Source organism: Eulemur rufifrons, chromosome 2, assembly GCF_041146395.1.
Source record: "Eulemur rufifrons isolate Redbay chromosome 2, OSU_ERuf_1, whole genome shotgun sequence".
Classification (NCBI taxonomy): domain Eukaryota; kingdom Metazoa; phylum Chordata; class Mammalia; order Primates; family Lemuridae; genus Eulemur; species Eulemur rufifrons.
The window spans coordinates 38,814,652-38,833,549 of NC_090984.1; the positions used below are offsets into that span (position 1 = coordinate 38,814,652).

The following is an 18,898-nucleotide window of genomic DNA, read 5'->3' on the forward strand; positions in this document are numbered from 1 at the left end:
TCTGACCTAGTAGTTTTATATTAACTCTCTTTTGAAAAAAAAAAGGCATCAGTAAGAATGCTTATTATGCCAAAAGATAACAATGTTATACAATGGCATACATATAACTATGAAAAAGAATGTTAAATACCCATAATAAAATATGTATTTAATGTCTATTATGTGCCAAGAACTATTCTAGATACTGGGGATATAGCTGTAAACAAAACAAACTAAAAATTCCTGCCCCTGTGGAACTCACATTCCAACGGAGATACAGCAAGATGCAGAAAAGGGTTAATGGCATGTTCATTAGTGTTATAAAAAATAAGAGGGAGACGAGACAGGCACACACAGAAATACATGTCTGTCTATGCACAGAAAATCTCTGGTAAGTAGTAACACGAACTGTTTGCCACTGAGGAGGAAGACTGGAGGTCTGGGGAGGGAACTTTAGTTTCCTGTGCAAATGTATGTTTACAACATATGTATATTAACTGAAATGGGGAGAAGGGAAAAAGGTGAACACCGATGTGCGCGCGCGCGCGCGCGCGCGTGTGTGTGTGTGTGTGTGTGTGTGTATTTTTTAAGAGACAGGATCTCATCTCACTCTTGCCAGGGCTACCATGCAGTGGCCCAATGGTAGCTCACTGCAACCTCAAACCCCTGGGCTTACTCCATCCTCCTGCTTTAATTTAGTCTCCCAAGTAACTGGGACTACAGGAGCCACCACACCCGGGTAATTTTTCTATTTTTTGTACAGATGGGTTATCGCTATGTTGCCCAGGCTGGTCTCGAACTAGGTCTCAAGCGATCCTCCAGTCTTAACTTCCCAAAATGCTAGGACTACAGGTTTTATTAAAAAAAATAATAATAATAAAATAAATTACCGGCAAAGTTCGTGGAGCCTCAGCGGCTCAACTGTTTTCATTGCAATGTTCAAAGCAATGTTGGACCGACTGCAGGTTCTCCCTGTTTACACCCGGTAAGTCCGCTTGGGAGCGGAATCCGGGGCTGGTCGGGGGCAGGCAATGGAAAAATAAGTTTTTAGAGACAGGCCAGTATGTGGAGAGTTCCCTGGGGCAAAGCACAAACCAAAGATAAGATATATAAAACACGGGTAAATGTCAACGTATAAAGAAGAGCTGTGAGGAGCAAATTATTTCCCAGATTAAGAACCAGCAGGGACCGGGCGCGGTGGCTCACGACTGTAATCCTAGAACTCTGGGAGGCCGAGCCGGGCGGATCGTTTGAGCTCAGGAGTTCGAGACCAGCCTGAGCAAGAGCCAGACCCTGTCTCTACTAAAAGAAAATAGAAATTATATGGACAACTAAAAATATATATTTTTTCTGTCTATAGAAAAAATTAGCAAGGCATGGTGGCGCATGCCTGTAGTCCCAGGTACTTGGGAGGCTGAGGCAGGAGGATCGTTTGAGCCCAGGAGTTTGAGGTTGCTGTGAGCTAGGCTGACGCCAGGGCACTCTAGCCCGGGCAACACAGTGAGACTCTGACTCAAAAAAAAAAAAAAAAAAAAAAAAAAAGAACCAACAGGCCTCGTCCCTGGCTCTGCGCCTGCGCCAAACAGCAGCGCTTCCCCCTCCCCCCGCCCCCCTCCGGCCACCGGAGGCACCGTCACGTACGGATTGCGTCTTACCGACCCGCAAGGGCCAAGGACGCTCGCCTTTCCGGGTCGGGGAGGGGGAAGAGAATCACTGCCGGTCGTGGTGTTACGTCACTTCCTCTCCAGCTTGGCGTTTGGTCGGTGGGGACCCACGCGGGTTCGACATGCGTATCGAGAAGTGTTATTTCTGTTCGGGGCCAATCTACCCCGGCCACGGCATGATGTTCGTTCGCAACGATTGTAAGGTGAGGCGGCCGAGACCAGTGCGCGCGCCAGCCGCGCTCCCGCGAGTCCCGGACGCGCCGGTTGGGCGCCGGGTTCTTCTGCTCCCGCGGTGTTTGGCCCGGGGTCCCCGCGCTGCTCCCGTGGGCGGGTGGCTCAGTGGGGGACTCCGGCATCAGTCTCCTCCTTGGGGAGTTTCTCCTGCCTGCGTCCGTAGCGGAGCGGGCCACCGGGCCACCCTTGGGTAGGATTGGCTGTGGTGAGATTCAGGAGCAGTCCCAGCCAGCGCCCGCCGGGAATCTGGGGGTCTGTTGGGCTATTGGCTACTCTTGTACATGGGCCAAATCTCGATTCCAGTAAACTTTGTTGAACGTATTCCCAGTCCAAGCCAAGGTGTAGAGGTTGGTAGAAATGTTGCGTATGTTGTAATGGTAGGGTTATGTATTAAGTTACCGTTGGGAAACTTTTAGTGAGTTAGTTAAGGTGAGTTGGGGAGGCTGGAAAGACTCAAAATAGAGGTGACATTTATCGTGGATCTTGAATTTTGCGGAAGAAAGAGAGGAGAGGGCATTCCAGGTGGAAGGAAAGAACATTTTGAAGAAAGGCACGTAACACACCAATTACATCTGTTTGAGGAAGTGACCGGATAAATGATAGATGCTTGGGGTAGGGCTACAAATACAAATATAATAAGCCCATAAATGTAAGTAATAGATATGAAGCCTAGTTGTGAAAGAGTTTCTGAATGATATATTAATTTGTTTTCTCATATCAGAATGAATCTCATTCCTCTGCTTCTCAGAGAAACATTGTTTCTCATAATTTGATCCCTCTCACATTTGCTTCTGAATTAACGGGCATTTGTTAAAAATGAAGATTCCTGAATTCCGTAATATCTATTGAGTTGGAATCTTTGAGTGGAGGATCTAAGAATCTGTATATTTAACAAGATTTTTGACATGCTAAACAATAACACGTCTGACTTCATCGCCTTGTATCTCTGTAATAGACCAAAGATATTGAGCTAATTAAATTAGGAACAAGAGATCCAGTTGAAAGAGTTCAGAAGTTTGTTTGAAAACTTAAAAGAGCACATAGAAGGTGTTGAATATTTGCTTTAAGGAACATGATAAGAAATTTATAAAAATGAACCAAAAGATTGCCAGGTTGGGGTCTAATTCACAGTGGGCAATGTGATTTTGTAACTGATCTAATCATCATGATTTTATGATTTTGCCCAGCTGGGTGTTGGAATTAGAACAACAGATGGTGGGAGACATCGGGACCTGGGTATTGATTTGGTAGACACAGTGGAAGTTGAATTTGATAGACACAGTGGAAGTTGAATTTGATGAGGAAGTCTAACAAGGACAGTGTTATGTTAGTTGGGAGTCAGCTTGGCCTGAGGAAGACCAGTGGATTCAGAACAGAGTTGATGGGGGAAATAGGAAGAAGTAGAGGTCCTGAAACACTTAACAAAGAACAAGTGTCTCATCTTTTCTACCAAATCTGTATCTTCTCAGCTCCAAATCTGAGTTATCCATTGTATGGGAAAATCCTGCTTGCACCTAACAGTGAGCCTAATGAAAGAAAATTCCTTATTATTATACATCATATCTTTTTGCTCTCTGAATTAATACCATCCTTATGTGCCTAGATGGTTTGCTAGAAACTTGAGAGTCATCTTTGAATCTTTCACCTTTTGTATTTAATTATCAAGTCCTATCCATTCTGCCTCTGCAAGGATAGTGATGTCTTTGCCTTCTTTCTGTCCTCCTCGCCTGGTTCAGATTAGGCACTTGCCACTTTTATAGTCTTTTATCTAGTCTTTCTGTCTCATTCTCTTAGCTTTTAAGACTGTCTTTCCTAGAAACCTCACCTCTGAACTCTTCTTACATAGCTTCTTAAAGGTAGAATTAGTGCTAATGCTCCATAGTTTCACATACTTTGCAAACAGGGAGAATACCTACAACCTTACTGAGGCCTTAATAAGTGTTTGTTGAGTTAGTGGAACAAGAAAGGTCTGAACAACTTTGAGGCCAGGGTATGATGGATCATCTGTTTGCGTGTTGAAGACTGAGTATGATAGGGGACTAGATTAAAAGAGAAACTTGAACCTTCAAAGCTTTGTCTCACACATAATCCATCCACCACCACCCCCACCATAGTTTTAGCCACTTCCTCGTAAATGTTTACAAATTACTTTATACATGATTATAGCTTTATCCCATTGTTGATATCCTAGTCTGATCTTCATCTTTTTTTGTTCCCAAAGTGAGACTTATCACCTTGCTAGACTAAGCTTTCCAAGATAGGGTACCATATTTTAATTAATTCTTGTATCCCTAGCACCTAGAACAACATCAGGCACATACATAGTAGATGCTCCATATTTGCTGATTGAATGTCCTTCACACCTCCAGTGACTCCTGTCTCTTCAGATACTTCTTTATGCTTTTTCAGATAACCTATTAGACAAACAGTCAGGTAGACTTCTCATTGGCTCTGTTTGGAATTGAGAAGATCCGGAACAAGTTCAGTCCTCTCATTAGATAGATCTCAGAAATGGAGATTTACTTCTTTACTTAGGTATGAAATTTAGGAAGCTTTTACTTACAGAGATAACGGTATTTTGGGCTGAAAACACTCAGATCAAATTTGCCAGTAATGATTTCATAATAGGTTACTCTAGAAGACTATAGTAGTTCTCATATCTTCTAGTCTATTTGAAATTAACTCAAGGTTATAGACATGCTTTCATTCAAGTCTCTTAGGGGAAGGCTATCCTGGAGGCATGGGTCTAGATCAGATAAACTGATACTGACAGTTGCTAAGGACTGTCCTGTGTGTAGAGACCTGCTTGAAGTTCCCCATAGGACAACATACATATATGGTGAAAAGTATTATGATATGTGATATATAAACAGCCTTCCTTGGTTTGAAATGTTTATACTGTGTATTTGATATATTTCAGTATGGGTCACACCTTCTAGGTAAGATAATGCCACTTAATTTTCTTTGCCAAGATGCATAAACCCCAAAGAATTACTTTTTCTCTTCACATTTTGTCCGGTAACATAAACAAATTGCAGTGTGTTCTAAGATATAACAAAGTAACAAAATAATGCATTTTAGATTTATAAAACGAGTCGCAATAAGCCATTTCAGGAACAACTGAAGCATTATTAAGTTGTAAGTTTGCACTGAAGGCTTAAATCTTTTGGGAGAAAGGTGGAGAATTAAAGTAATAAAGAATCTTACTATATCTGTGAATAAATACTTTAGAAAACAAATCTATTGTCATTTTTAATTGCTTTTAAAAGTATATTGTGCTTTTAACAAGCAAGAAAGACTCAAAGGAGATTTTGGAATGATTGAAACTTTTATCCTATTGTGGTATATAGAAAGTGAATTTTAAAAATTATCTTGATTTGAGAAGGGACTCAAATAAATAACTTTAAACTATTTCTTTTATTCAAGGTCATTGTGAAGTTTTACTGTTATTCTATAAAAATGATTAGTAGTTTTTAACCATATTTTCAGGGCTCTGAGCCTTTAGTTGGGATGACATTTGATAGTCAAAAAAGAATTCAGTTGCCATTTAATCTGATGTTTTACACATTTCTACGTGGTGTTGTGAGTAAATAGAAGGAATTGTGAGTGAGAACCATTGTCATTTCTCAGACTTAATAGTATTTTTTTGTCTAGCAGGGGTAACATGCTAGAAAAATTTTTAATGTTGACTTTTCAATATTTTTAACTTACTTTTCTTGTAGGTGTTCAGATTTTGTAAATCCAAATGTCATAAAAACTTTAAAAAGAAGCGCAATCCTCGCAAGGTCAGGTGGACTAAAGCCTTCCGGAAAGCAGCCGGTAAAGAGCTTACAGTGGTGAGTATAATCAGCTATCAATATAGTTTTTACATTTTTCAAAATTTTAATTTTTTGGAGGGTGTATGTGATTTAATTAATTATAACAAGGTTTCTTGTTATATGATTGGCAAATGCTTTATTTGTTTTTGGCTTGGAAATAATCTCATTCTCACATGATCCTGAAAACTGTAATTCTGTAGAATTCTGAAAAGGGAAAAAAATTCCCAGTCCAGTTTTATAGAAGTGATTTTTTTTAATTCTCAGAAAACTATTTTCAGCTCTTGCAAACAAAGAGGAAAGTCATTTAAATGGATTAGGGTGAAGTTAGAAATTTCTACTCAAGGATTTTGAGAGGAAGTTAAGAGATTAGATGAGGACAGCAGTGAGGGCTTAGAAGAGGTTTGTAATAGACTCATTTATCAGTTTCTAGATTTCTTTAGTAGAACTTTGTGTCTAAGAGCAGAGAGATTAGTTAGTAGTGTTGGTGTGAAGGGGAATAAGGTAAGTCAAGGGGTGAGGGAATTTCATGGGGATCTGTTGAAGCTTGTCCACATTTGATCCCTGTAAAGGGAGGAGAGGAATACTGCAGCCAGGCTGCCTTTGAGGGAGGGAGGAAGATCTTTTAAACTGTCCCTTCCCTCCGTGGCCTCCTCTTCCCTCAAAACCTACGACCTCTTTCCCACCTTTCTACTGCTAAAGGACAGTATCTAAAGGACAGTATCTACAAGCATTTGCCATGAAGCCCTTCTGTGGCTTCCTTAACAGGGGCACTTTTCAATGAAATAAAGATTATTTGACAAGATGCAAGACCAAATCGCAGTAATTGTCACACATACAATTTTCAGTCTGGGTGAGAAGCAGCATTGCACCCCGAATGCAGGTGCAGCCGCATGAGTGCAGAAAGATGCCAGTCACAGTCAGTTGCTGATTACTAGTTACCTTGTTGCTGAGGTTATTGTGGTCTGAACAAAGGTGTGTGTGTATAAAAGAAGTAGCTAAATACAGATTTCGTGCTGTTCTATATGCCTATGTCAGATAGATTTGAAAACCAAGAAATATCTGTAGCTTTTCCAAAATTGCTGTGCATATTTTTAGATTAATAGAATCATTGACTGTCAAAATACCAACCACGAGAGGGGTATCAGTCTTTGGAGGGGACCTGAAGAAATGCAGAGCAAATCTTATATCCTTCAGGGTAGCAGCACATTTATTTGAAGATATATATGGTTTCACACCTTTTTGCTATAACAGATAGGTATTTAGGTTGAGTCATACTAAATTCTTGATGTTTGGCTTTAATTTGTGAAAAATAACAATTTCATATGGTTCAACCTAATAAAAAAGTTTTTGGCTCTGAGTCTTATCTGGGGCTGGGAAATTGAGGAAGCTTCTCCAGTTTGTTTGTGATCCCCATGACTGTCATATTGCCCTCTGAGGGATGGGGATGATACTCTCCCCTCCTCTCCATTTGAGAATCACCTGTATTTGGAGAGATGTTTTCAGTAGGGCTGTCTTGTACAGGAGGCGTATAAAGGAGAAAAAGTTTGAAAACCTGAGATTCTCTGAGATCACCCTGCGGGGTGGGGAGGAAATGTTAATATGTATTCACTTGGAACTCTTGTGAAAAGGAGGATGTCTTAAGAAATGTTTCTTTTCTTAAAACCATGTTTTTACCCCCCCTGTTTCCTCTTACAGGATAATTCATTTGAATTTGAAAAACGTAGAAATGAACCTGTCAAATACCAGAGAGAGCTATGGAATAAAACTAGTAAGTCACAAGGAAATATCAGGAATTTTCAGGGGAGACTGGTTTGGGATATTACTGGTTTGTTGTTTAAATATTAAATTTCTCATTTTCCTTGCTTGGCTTTTATTCTTTTTTTTTTTTTTGAGACAAGAGTCTCGCTTTGTTGCCCAGGCTAGAGTGCCGTGGCGTCAGCCTAGCTCACAGCAACCTCAAACTCCTGGGCTTAAGCGATCCTACTGCCTCAGCCTTCTGAGTAGCTGGGACTACAGGCATGCGCCACCATGCCCGGCTAATGTTTTCTACATATATTTTTAGTTGGCCAGATAATTTCTTTCTATTTTTAGTAGAGACAGGGTCTCGCTCTTGCTCAGGCTGGTCTCGAACTCCTGACCTCGAGCGATCCACTTGCCTCGGCCTCCCAGAGGGCTAGGATTACAGGCATGAGCCACCGCGCCGGCTGGCTTTTATTCTTTTATCCTCATTTTAATGGTTCTGTTATATGTATATCTTTTATTAGAAGCTATCCTAAACCCTTTTCAGAATTGGCTGGTGTTTCTGGTATAAAAATATTATTATTAAATTTGATACTACTTGAAGTGCCCACCCAGAGATATGAAAACATACAAAAATCTGGCTGGGCGCGGTGGCTCATGCCTGTAATCCTAGCACTCTGGGAGGCCGAGGCGGGCGGATTGTTTGAGCTCAGGAGTTCAAGACCAGCCTGAGCAAGAGCGAGACCCCGTCTCTACTAAAAATAGAAAGAAATTATATGGATAGCTAAAAAAAAATATATATATGTGTGTATATATATATATATATATATATATGGAAAAAATTAGCCAGGCATGGTGGCGCATGCCTGTAGTCCCAGCTGCTTGAGAGGCTGAGGCAGAAAGATTGCTTGAGTCCAGGAGTTTGAGGTTGCTGTGAGCTAGGCTGACGCCACGGCACTCACTCTAGCCCAGGCAACAGAGTGAGACTCTGTCTCAAAAAAAATCTGAAAAAAATAAAAATGGAAAAGTTTTGGGGTGAGTGTGGCTCAGCTAAAATTGACACAAAACCTAACACACTTTATAAGTTTAGATCTAGTTTAGGGATATAAATTGTATTCTGTATACCTTATAAAATTTAGTGGTTCTTTAAAATTAAAAAGTGTAGCACTTAAGATGATCATTACAAATTTTCTAAGAGAACTTCTAAGTGCTTGACTCAGGTAAAAATGAAATTATAGGCTACTGAAATTACAAGCAATAATATCTTTTTTTTTTTCCTGATGTAGGCAGAGACTTTACTGAAAAGAGTCCCGTGTGTAGTTTTGTGTCTTGAGCTAGCTTGGGGATTCTGTTATGGTCCTGTGTGTTTAAGGCCTTTGGCCCTGACTTTTCTTCCTCCCAGGGCTGCTTGTGTGCTGTCCTTAAGCATTTCTAGTATTGAATGTGGGGGTGATTTGGTTTCTTAACCAGAAGTCCCTAAGGCTTAGAATTCCACAAACTTCATCACTCTCCTAATGGATCATAGGTATGCATCCCTTTCAACACTTTTTCCCCAGTGAGTCACAAGGCTTCAGGGCAGGAATTGAAAAGTTGTGGACCTTTGTGGTAGTATTTGACACCTTCTAAAGCTTTATCTTCCTGGACCAGGTGGAGAAATTAGAGTCCAGATTTGGAATTCCCTTTTCCACTTTGCCCTAAGTATTCTGCCCTTGGGTTTTTTCCCCTCTCTTCTTTTTCTTCCTCCCCTCCCTTTACCTCCCCTTTCTTTTCTTTCAATAATGTCTTTCCCTTCTGTTTCATAATTAGAAGAAAAGTTACTTTATGAAAAGCAGTTCATTTTTATGGGTTTATAATTTGGTGAGGATTTCTAAAGAGATTAACTTCATAGGATTCTTAAATTGATTCCAAAAGGTACTCTTATCAAGGACATTATTGGAAGGTCCTAAAGCATTTCTGGACCCTATTCAGTTTTATTTCATTTTGGCCTTTGTTTTCTTTTTATGTTACTACTTGAGGACAGCAGCTCCAGGTCATTTTTACATATTTTATAACTAGTTTTATTTGGTACATACTCAGCTTGATGTTGAAATTGAGGTACCTATCCCATTTTAGTGATATGTGGGTATTCAGTCACGATGACCCTCCATGCTGCTTTCATGTTATTTACATCGCTCTTGAGAAATACTGCTGTGTTCTGTAAGACTTCATATACTTTAATAGCAATGTTCTCTGCAGATCTTAATTTATTTTAACTCACTTTATAAAGCACTGCCTGTAGTGTACCAAGATGCACAGCTCACACACAGTACCTGCCCTCTGGGTACATTTTACTTGGTACTCCTATTTTATTGTTTGTGTTAGATGGTGAGTGGTTCAGGTATTAACACAGGGTCTCATTCCCTTGCTCGCCTTATTTATACATCTGTAAATTGTGTAAGAAGCAATGCTCTGTTGATTTTTTTCTGCATGGATTTTGTTATCCTTTCATATCGGGATCCTAAAAATAGATTTTTCGAAGAGGATCTGCTAGGTAGACAGTAGGAGAGTCTTTTGGAACTTCAAATTGTTTCCTGCTGTTTTATGTAATTAATACAAGTTGTTAGTAGTGTTCCAGAAACATATATTAACCTTCTGAGAGATTCGTTGATTCCCCACACCCCTTATATTTCAGTATCATTTTGTCTGTAAACTAATCTGTTGACAGTAGTTCTGTATCCATTGCATTATTGAATTGTGTGAGGATGTGGATTGAGCCTGTCCTCAGTTGCTCTTAGGTGCGATTGTGAAGGTGCTGATGTACACAGAAATAGTAGTAGGAGAACTTCAAAAGCAAGAATACTAGGAAGAATAGTTTGTTTTATCCCTTGTGTCCCTCACTCTGTATTGCAGACCAGTTTTTAATGTGTATCAGATGCTTTTTACATTCGAAATGTTTCTGTCTTCTGGAATATTTGGAAATACAGTATATTATTCTTTGGAAAGAATGTACCTGCCACTTGTGTTTGTTTCCCTTATGATTAACCTTAAGGTGTAGAAATGCTTCTGAGTGCTGGAACTTGTCCTTACCATTTTTGCTAAAAGGCAAAGAAAGAAAAAAAAGTTACATATCCAGCATATTATTAATTCTAAGCTATAGCATATGCAAATGTTTAGTAGTTGACATTTTCTTTCTTTTTTCTTTTCTTCCCTTTCCCTTTGCCTTTTCCTTCCTTTTCCTTCTTGATGAGGTCTCAGTCCATCACCCAGGCTGGAGTACAGTGGTTTGATCATAGCTCATTGTAACCCTTGAACTCCTGGGTCAAGCAGTTCTCTTGCTTCAGCCTCCTGAGCAGCTAGGACCATAGGAGCTTGCCGCCATGCCTGGCTAAATTTTTAAAAAAGATTTTTTATAGAGATGGAGTCTTGCTATGTTGCCCAGGCTGGTCTTGAATTCCTGTTCTCAAGCGATACTCCTGTGTCGATCGTCCTGTGTCGGCTTCCCAAAGTGCTGGGATTGCAGGCGTGAGCCACCTATAGTTCTCATTTTAATGTCAGAGGTCCCATGGATCCTCCTGGAGGATTTTGTTAAAATGCAGATTCAGATATCGTAGGTCTGTGGGGCCTGAGATTTTGCATTTCTAACAAGCTCCCAGGTGATCCCAATTTTACTGGTCCTCAGACTACATTTTTTTAAAAAGTTTTTATTTTGGCTTAATTTCATACTTTACAGAAAAGTTGCAGGAGTAGAATTTTCTGATACCCTTCATCCAGATTCTCTGAATGTTAATATTTTATTAACTTAACTTTCTTTTTCTCTCTCTCTCCTTCTGCCCTCCCTTCCTTCCTTCTTTCCTTCAGTATATAATTTTTTTCTGAACTGTTTAAGTATACATGATGCTTCTTTATCCCTAAACGGTTTAATGTGTATATCCAAAGAGAACATTCTGCCATATAACTACAATGCAATTAAAATCAAGAAATTAACATTGATATAATATTACCTAATCTCAAACCTATTCCTATGTCTCCAGTTGTCCCATTAATATTCTTTATTGCAAAAGTTGTCAGAATAGAGTCTCTTTAGTCTCTCTTAATCTGTGACATTTCCTGAGTTTGTTTTGATATTTCATGACATTCAGTTTTGAAGAATATGAACCAGGTACTTGGTATAAAATCCCTTATCTGGGTTTCGTCCAGTGCTTCAAGATTAGGTCTGGGTAATGCACTTTTGGCAAGAACACCAGAGACGTGGTGCTGAGATGTTAGTGTGTCTTGTCAGGAGACACATGCTGTCCATTAGTCCCATTACTGGCAGTATTAACTTTGATCATTTGGTTAAGGTGGTGTCTGCCAGGTTTTTCCACTGGAGAGTTACTATTTTATTCTTTGTAATTAATAAGCATATTGATACTTTATATGATTATCCTGTTCTTCTTTAGATCCACAGACTACGCTTTAAGGAGCTAGAGCAGAAGTTGTATTCAGTATGGTAGCCACCAGCCATAGGTGGTACTAAGCACTTGTAGTATGGTTAGTCTGAATTGAGATGTGCTATCAATTGAAAATACATGCTGGACTTTTGAAGACTTAGTATGAAAACAAGAATAAAATATCTCATTAATAATTTTTTGTATTGATTACATGTTAAATGACAATATTTTAGACTTATGGGTTAAACAAAATATGTCATTAAATTTCTTCGTGTTCCTTTTTCTTTTTCTTCTTTTTTTTTTTAATGTGGCTACTAGAAAATTTAAAATTACTTATGTGGTTTTTCTTATATTGGATAGCACTGATACAGATTCTAGAATATAGCTGGATTAAGCTTAGCCAAGGCTCCTGTAGACATTTTCCAAAACTGTTGGCTTTTAGTGATTGAGAACATGGCAGTATTGATTGATTGGTTCATTCTACCAATATTCATCATGTGCTGACCATACCCCAGGCATTCGAAAAAAATGTGTTTGTGACCTGAAAGATGCTGTCTTTATTCAAGGAAATAACAAGCTAAGAATGGGATTAGTGGCCAGTAATCCAAGTTCTCTTTATAATAAAATTTGAAAAGCAATGAACTAGTTTAAAGTGGAAGGAAAACTTAACAGCAGGAAAGGCTGCTATTGAATAAAAATTCCAGAAATGATACTTATGAAAGAGAAAATTGACAGTGCCGTCAGTCAAGATTATATATTTTCTTCAGCTTTTTCAGTGAGGATTGTTTTTGCAATGAATGTTTTCATTTAAATAGAAGGGTTTGTTAAAGCACTTGTTGGTTATAATCATACTGCTTGAACGTACATAAATTGGCTAACTTTTATTATGAATTTTTTTGTAGTTGATGCAATGAAGAGAGTTGAAGAGATCAAACAGAAACGCCAAGCCAAATTTATAATGAACAGGTATGAATATTTATATAGAGTAACTGTTAGAAAAATAATTGCTAGTAGCTATCTAGAGACATTCGTACTTTAACTTTTTATTTTGACATAACTTCACACTTACAAAAAGCTTACAAGGATAACATGAAGAACTCTTGTATATTCTGTTAGCATTTTACCACATTTACTTTATTCTTGTCAACTATATGTGGTATGTTGAAGACATACTACATTGCTTCTAAGTATACTTCAGTGTATATCACCCAAAAATAAGAACATTCTCTTAAATACAGTGTGGTTACCAAAGCCAGGAAAATAACATTGATGTAATACTATTACATAATTTACAGTCCTTGTTTAGATTTCATTAATTGTTAATAATGTCCTTTATAGCAACAGAAAATCCTGGATCATACATTACACGTAGTGGTTGTATCTCTTCAGGCTTCTTTGATCTGAACAGTTTCTCATCTACCTTATATGACATTGAGATTTTTGAAGAGTACTGGCCGGGTTAATTTATACAATGTTTCTCAATTTGGGTTCATCTGATGTTTTCCTCATGATTAGTTTTTGGCTAGCCACCTTTTTTCAGGAATATCACAGAAGTGATGGTGTGTCCTTCTCATGCATCATGTCAGGAGGCACACGTGTCACCTTGCTGGTGATGTTAAATTTGATCACTTGTTTAAGGTGGTGGCTGTCAAGTTACTCCGCTGGAAAGTTACTATTTTTTCCTCTTGTAATGAATACTTATTTTCAGAGAGGTTCATTGAGAGCAAAAGCCTGTTCCTCCTCAAACTTGTACCTACTGGTTTTATTAATAGCGTCCATTAGAAAGCCTTGTCTGAATCAGTTACTATTGTTACTGTTACCAAATGGTGGTTTTTCTAATTCCATCATTTCTTTTACATTTCTTAGTTGGCTTTCTCATGTAAGAAAGAGCTTTCCCTTTCCCCTCACTTTAAAAATTCACTCCTTTATTCATATCACGTCTGTGTATATTTGTGGATTTTTATGGTATTCAGTGGGTTATAATTCTTTATTGTCATTATTTATTTTGATGTTCTGAGTGGGCCAACTTTGTGCCAGTTCCTTCAGGAAGGCTCTCGTGTCATTTTGACAATTCCTCATCTTTCTTTGAGGGCCTCCTTGTTTTATGGCTAATAAGATGTCTCAAGCCTCATCTTGTACTTCCCCTGCCCCAGCCTTGAGCCAACTATTTCTTCAGAGCAAAAGCGCTGGTTTTTAATCTAATCTCTGTGGAATGTGTCGTAGAAAGGAAGCATGTGCCAGCAGCTTACTACCTTGAAAAAATGTTAAAGCATTACAAAAAGGAGCCTAAATGTTTGGGAACTAGTCTGTTAGCATTTTAGAACATCATATGTGTTTTGACAGAGACTGTTATCTATTTGAGGAGAAAAGATCTGGGCACTGTAACAATCAGAGATTGTTTTATGTAGTAGAGTACTACATGTGTATAATAAACATTAATCTCTGAGATTTGTTCATTCTTTTTTTCAGTCACATCCTTCATTCACTCAGTAAATATGTATATTGAGCCCTATTTTGTGCCAGACTAGGCACAGGGACATAATGAAGGATTAAGTTGTGGTAGTACAGAAGTCCGATTTAAGCTATTTGGGAACTAAAAATCTTTTTGAATTTGAGTCAATAGGGAAGAAAATGTAGATCTATAAGGCCTTAACAGGTCACTTTACCTTAAATTTGGGAATAAATATGAAGTAGGTATCCACTTGCCATTTGGGAATGAGTAATTTGAGAGAACTGAGAGACTCTGTTTACTTGGTGTTGATGTTTTGCTGGCCTGGGGGAGGAAGGGGAGAAGAAAAGGGAGTGAACAGAAGGACAGTCGTGTAGTTCCCATTTCCCATCAGCGTGGCCAACTTAATTAGGAAAATTTAATAGCTGTATTGTGAATTAATGTCTCTTGTAGTTTTAGTAACTGAAATTTTGGCTTTGGTATGTTTTATCCTAGATTGAAGAAAAATAAAGAGCTACAGAAAGTTCAGGACATCAAAGAAGTCAAACAAAACATCCATCTTATCCGAGCCCCTCTTGCAGGTAAGTACTGCATTTCACAGGACTTTTCTGCTTTAGGTAGAGAAATGAAAAATCTAGATTTTTGTGGTCTGTATAATTGGGTACCAGTTAACTTTGGGTATTTTTTCATTTAAATGTTGTCTTTCAGAGTACATTTATGATAGGACTTAGTTTATAAAAATATAATTTATTCAGTACATTTCCCAGTTGCTGTCAATCTATTGCATATTGTATTTTTTTTCCTTCTTCATTAAATTTTGTTTTCCAAAAGATACCTCCCCAAGTTAGGCAGAGTGATTTGAGTAATAATTTCATGGATGATTTTGCATCACACATGTTTTAATTAAAGGACAGAGTGTTTTTATTAGTGGTTCTCAAATTTTGGTTGGTATTGGAATTACCTGGGGAACTTAGTATAAATACAAAGGCCCAGGCCCTTTTGAGTCTGGGCCTGTGTTTAGTAGCATTCCAAGTGATTCTGATACTCAAGTTTGAGGACTACTGTTTTATATGAAAACCTACTCTTTGTGATTATGTTACTGACTGGTAGACACCCATTTGGGTAGTTAGTTGTTCATTTGTGTAGTTTGTGAGGTGCTAGAAAACCGGTCTTTTACTCAGCTGGCACCACCTGTTATGTAATTTACTTATTTATGCAGGCTAAAGGGAGAGAAATTTTGCCTAAACCATAGTAAAAGTCAAATTCTATAACCACATGTCAAATAGATTTGTGTAAAAGTCCTACCTGAATTATTGTAGCAAATTTTATTAAAACAAATAGACAAAATCCTGGAGCATTTGTTTAACCTGTTGATGATACAAACTGATACTCAGAAAGCAACAGGAATGAATCATTGTTATCTAATTTTTTAGGTAATCCTCTTTGAGGTAGATAATACAGTGGACAGGGACCAGAAGAGGGACTTGGAATCTAGATAACTAGTGTTCAAATACCAGCTCTTTGCCTTGCATGACTTACTAGCTGAGTGACCTTGGGCAGGTTAATCTGTCTTTGTGTTTCAGTTGTCTCATCTTTAAAATGGGGGTTGTTACGAGGGTGATAATGTGTGTGTACAGTGCTTACTTTTTGCATGCATATCATAAGCCCTTTATAAATTTAGCTATTATCCTTAAATTTCTTAGAAATGGCTAATATTACAAAACATACAAAATCCTTTATAAAGTGTTGATATGAAGTCTGTAAGGACACATTGAATTAAGTTTTTGATTTTTTTATTTATTTTTGTTAAAGGTAAAGGAAAGCAGCTGGAAGAGAAAATGGTACAGCAGTTACAACAGGATGTGGACATGGAAGATGTTTCTTAACAATCTCACTGTAACCATTTCTATGTACATTTGAAAGTGTCCTTTGGAGACTAGAACTTCTAAGTTATTGGTTTATTTTTTACATAAGGTCACTCAAATGAAAGATGATTAAAAATGTATTTCCTATGTTGCTGTCTGCAAAACATCAGATAGTATGGATGTTGGATTGCATCTCAATGTTAAACCTTCACTGATAGATGTGCTTTATGTAAATTATGAAAATTCAGTTTGTAAATACAGAAACGAATTGTGGACAAAATGGTCATGCCATTTGGATAATGGCAGTAGACAGCATTTATATAATAACTTAGGACAAAAATATGGCTAGTGATATGTAAAATAAAATTTTCTTTGCAGTAAAATTCTCTTTATTGTTTTAGAAGGGGAGATACAACAAGGAACTAACAATTTGTGACTATCAGCTTCAAATAATATCTTTTATTTTGATCAGTATTTCTTGTTTCGGGTTATTAGCATCTTACAAGAAGAGCATAATGGCCTCATCTTGTGAAGCCTAATCATACTGAACTGGTCTGGCCTAGTTTAACTATGGATGTTGAGGATGAAAGCTGAATAATCTTTGCCTGAAATGGCACTATGTAATTTCCACTTTGGAGAATACTCAGTCCTAAGTTGTGATTCCTGGTACAACAAACTTTATTTTTCTAGCCCAGCAGTGATCTAAAAGCAGAGGAATCCCAGTGCCTTTTAAACATTTTTTGGTGTGATTTTCTGTATAAAAGCTCCTAATTGTTTTTGGAAAATAGAGTTTATGGGTAGAACATCTGTCCATTAGTTGCACATAAAATAAAACCATTTTAAAAGTAATGCTGCATTTTATTAATCCACTCATGTATTGGTGGGCACCCCGTAATATTCTGACATAAAATAAAATAATGCCGATATATTTATTATTTAAAGGTACTAAACAAAGATATGAAGTACCAATTATTTGGAAGAAAATAACTTCCTCTACATATACTACTTAAGTAGATTTATTACAGAAAAATGTATACTTTGTGTTTCTATATTGTTACATTGTTTATAACTTTAAGTGTAAAAATATTAACTATCAGTTTGTATACTGATAATATCAGTTATAATTCTGGTAGGGCAGAATTTAGAATAAATTACAAATTGGAGGTTCTAATTTTTTTTTTTTTTTTTTTGAGACAAAGTCTCATTCTGTTGCCCTGGGTACAGTGCAGTGGCATCATCATAGCTCACTGCAACTTCAAACTCCTAGGCTCAAGTGATCTTCCTGCCTCAGCCTTTAAGTAGTAGCTGGGACTAGGCACTCACCACTGTGCCTGGCTAATTTTTCTATTTTTGGTAGAGACAGGGTTTCACTTTTGCTCAGGCTGATCTTGAACTCCTGACATCAAGTGATCTTCCTTCCTTGTCCTCCCAGAGTGCTAGGATTACAGGTGTGAGCCACTGCAGCTGGCTGGGTTTGAATTTTTTATTTTAGTATTAGATAGTAAAAAAGTAGGCCAATCACTGGACCAAGTGTTAGAAGACCTGAATTCCAGTGTGGTTTTTCCTCTGTGTTCTTATTTGTAAAATATCACTCGTTTTTAAGCAACATTATTGATGTGAAGATTAGGGGAAATAATAAGTGACAAAAAAATTTGTAAAATTTCTTGAGAAGTTTTTAATACATACTATATTCATGTCTTTTCAAATATAAACATGTTTAAAATTACATACTATTAGGTTATAAGTTTCCAACCTTGCTGATTGGAAGGAACAAGGTGCTCTTGCCTTGAGACCATCAATTTGAGGGAATTGGGTTGAAGAAGAGCTGACATCACCTCTTGGGGTTAGCATCTAGGCAGTTCTCTTCACTGTCGTGATTTCATAGTATTTTGAGAACCCAGATATCATTTTAAACTACGTGGATATAATTGCTACTGTTTGCCTCCCTGCCCTCCCGAACTCTCTGAGTTTGGATGGATCACTGAGACTAGTTTACCTTTAAAATGGTGCCTGAGAGGTGCCATGGTGCAATGCTCTTAGGCTACTATTGTTTGGGCTTGTTTGGTCAAGTCCTATGCTGAGCAGTTAGCATAAGACAAAAGCATAACATTTTCCAGACAATCACTACCCAGAGCTCTTACAGAATCTCTAGTTCTATAGGAACAATATAGGATTGAAAATCACTGAAAGGAATATCCTTAACACGTACGCATCACAATACCTTGTAGGAATGCAGAAAAAAAACTCACGTTAAAAAAAAATCTTAAAAATAGGAACTGTAGGAAGATGTTTATCCTGTAGACAGGAGTTTGAGAAGGACTGGCCTATTTCACAATCCCATGAAGTAGATACATTATTCTCATTTTATAGATGGAAACATTTGAGGTCTAGGTAACTTGCCTCTTTAGCGCACAGCTAGAAGTTGGAGGGGGTAGGTGTTTGTGTTTATACAAGTCTGTTTCCACAGTTGCCTTGCAGATATGTAGAAGGAATTCATCCAGAGCCTCATATCTAGTCTTCACAGTTCCAGGTGATTGCTAAGAGATGACTATGCAAGATACTTGAGAGACACTTGACTATGACTTGGTTTCTTCATCTGAAAAATGAATATAATAGGACTGATTTTGCAAATTTTTAAAAACAAATATAAGAAGACTGATTTTGGAATTTTTTGTGATGATTCAGTCAGTTAATACATGTAAAATACTTATTTCAAGGCCATCACCACAGTAAGCTAGTG

The 18,898-nt window shown here is 37.8% G+C and overlaps 1 protein-coding gene across 1 annotated transcript; it reads left to right on the plus strand.

Annotated features, from left to right (window-relative positions):
• Window positions 1-1,745: 1,745 nt before the first annotated feature.
• Window positions 1,746-16,976, plus strand: RSL24D1 (ribosomal L24 domain containing 1). Its single transcript, XM_069459617.1, has 6 exons — window positions 1,746-1,846; window positions 5,600-5,713; window positions 7,391-7,463; window positions 12,747-12,810; window positions 14,789-14,874; window positions 16,106-16,976. The coding sequence occupies exons 1-6, from the start codon at window positions 1,766-1,768 to the stop codon at window positions 16,177-16,179; spliced, it is 492 nt and encodes a 163-aa protein (XP_069315718.1). The 5' UTR covers window positions 1,746-1,765; the 3' UTR covers window positions 16,180-16,976.
• The last annotated feature ends 1,922 nt before the right edge of the window (window positions 16,977-18,898 follow it).

Coding starts and splice junctions, on each gene's coding strand:
- RSL24D1 (XM_069459617.1), top strand. CDS start 1,766: ATGCGTATCGAGAAGTGTTATTTCTGTTCGGGGCCAATCTACCCCGGC. Junction 7,464..12,746: donor AGAGCTATGGAATAAAACTA/GTAAGTCACAAG, acceptor ATTTTTTTGTAG/TTGATGCAATGAAGAGAGTT. Junction 14,875..16,105: donor TATCCGAGCCCCTCTTGCAG/GTAAGTACTGCA, acceptor TTTTTGTTAAAG/GTAAAGGAAAGCAGCTGGAA.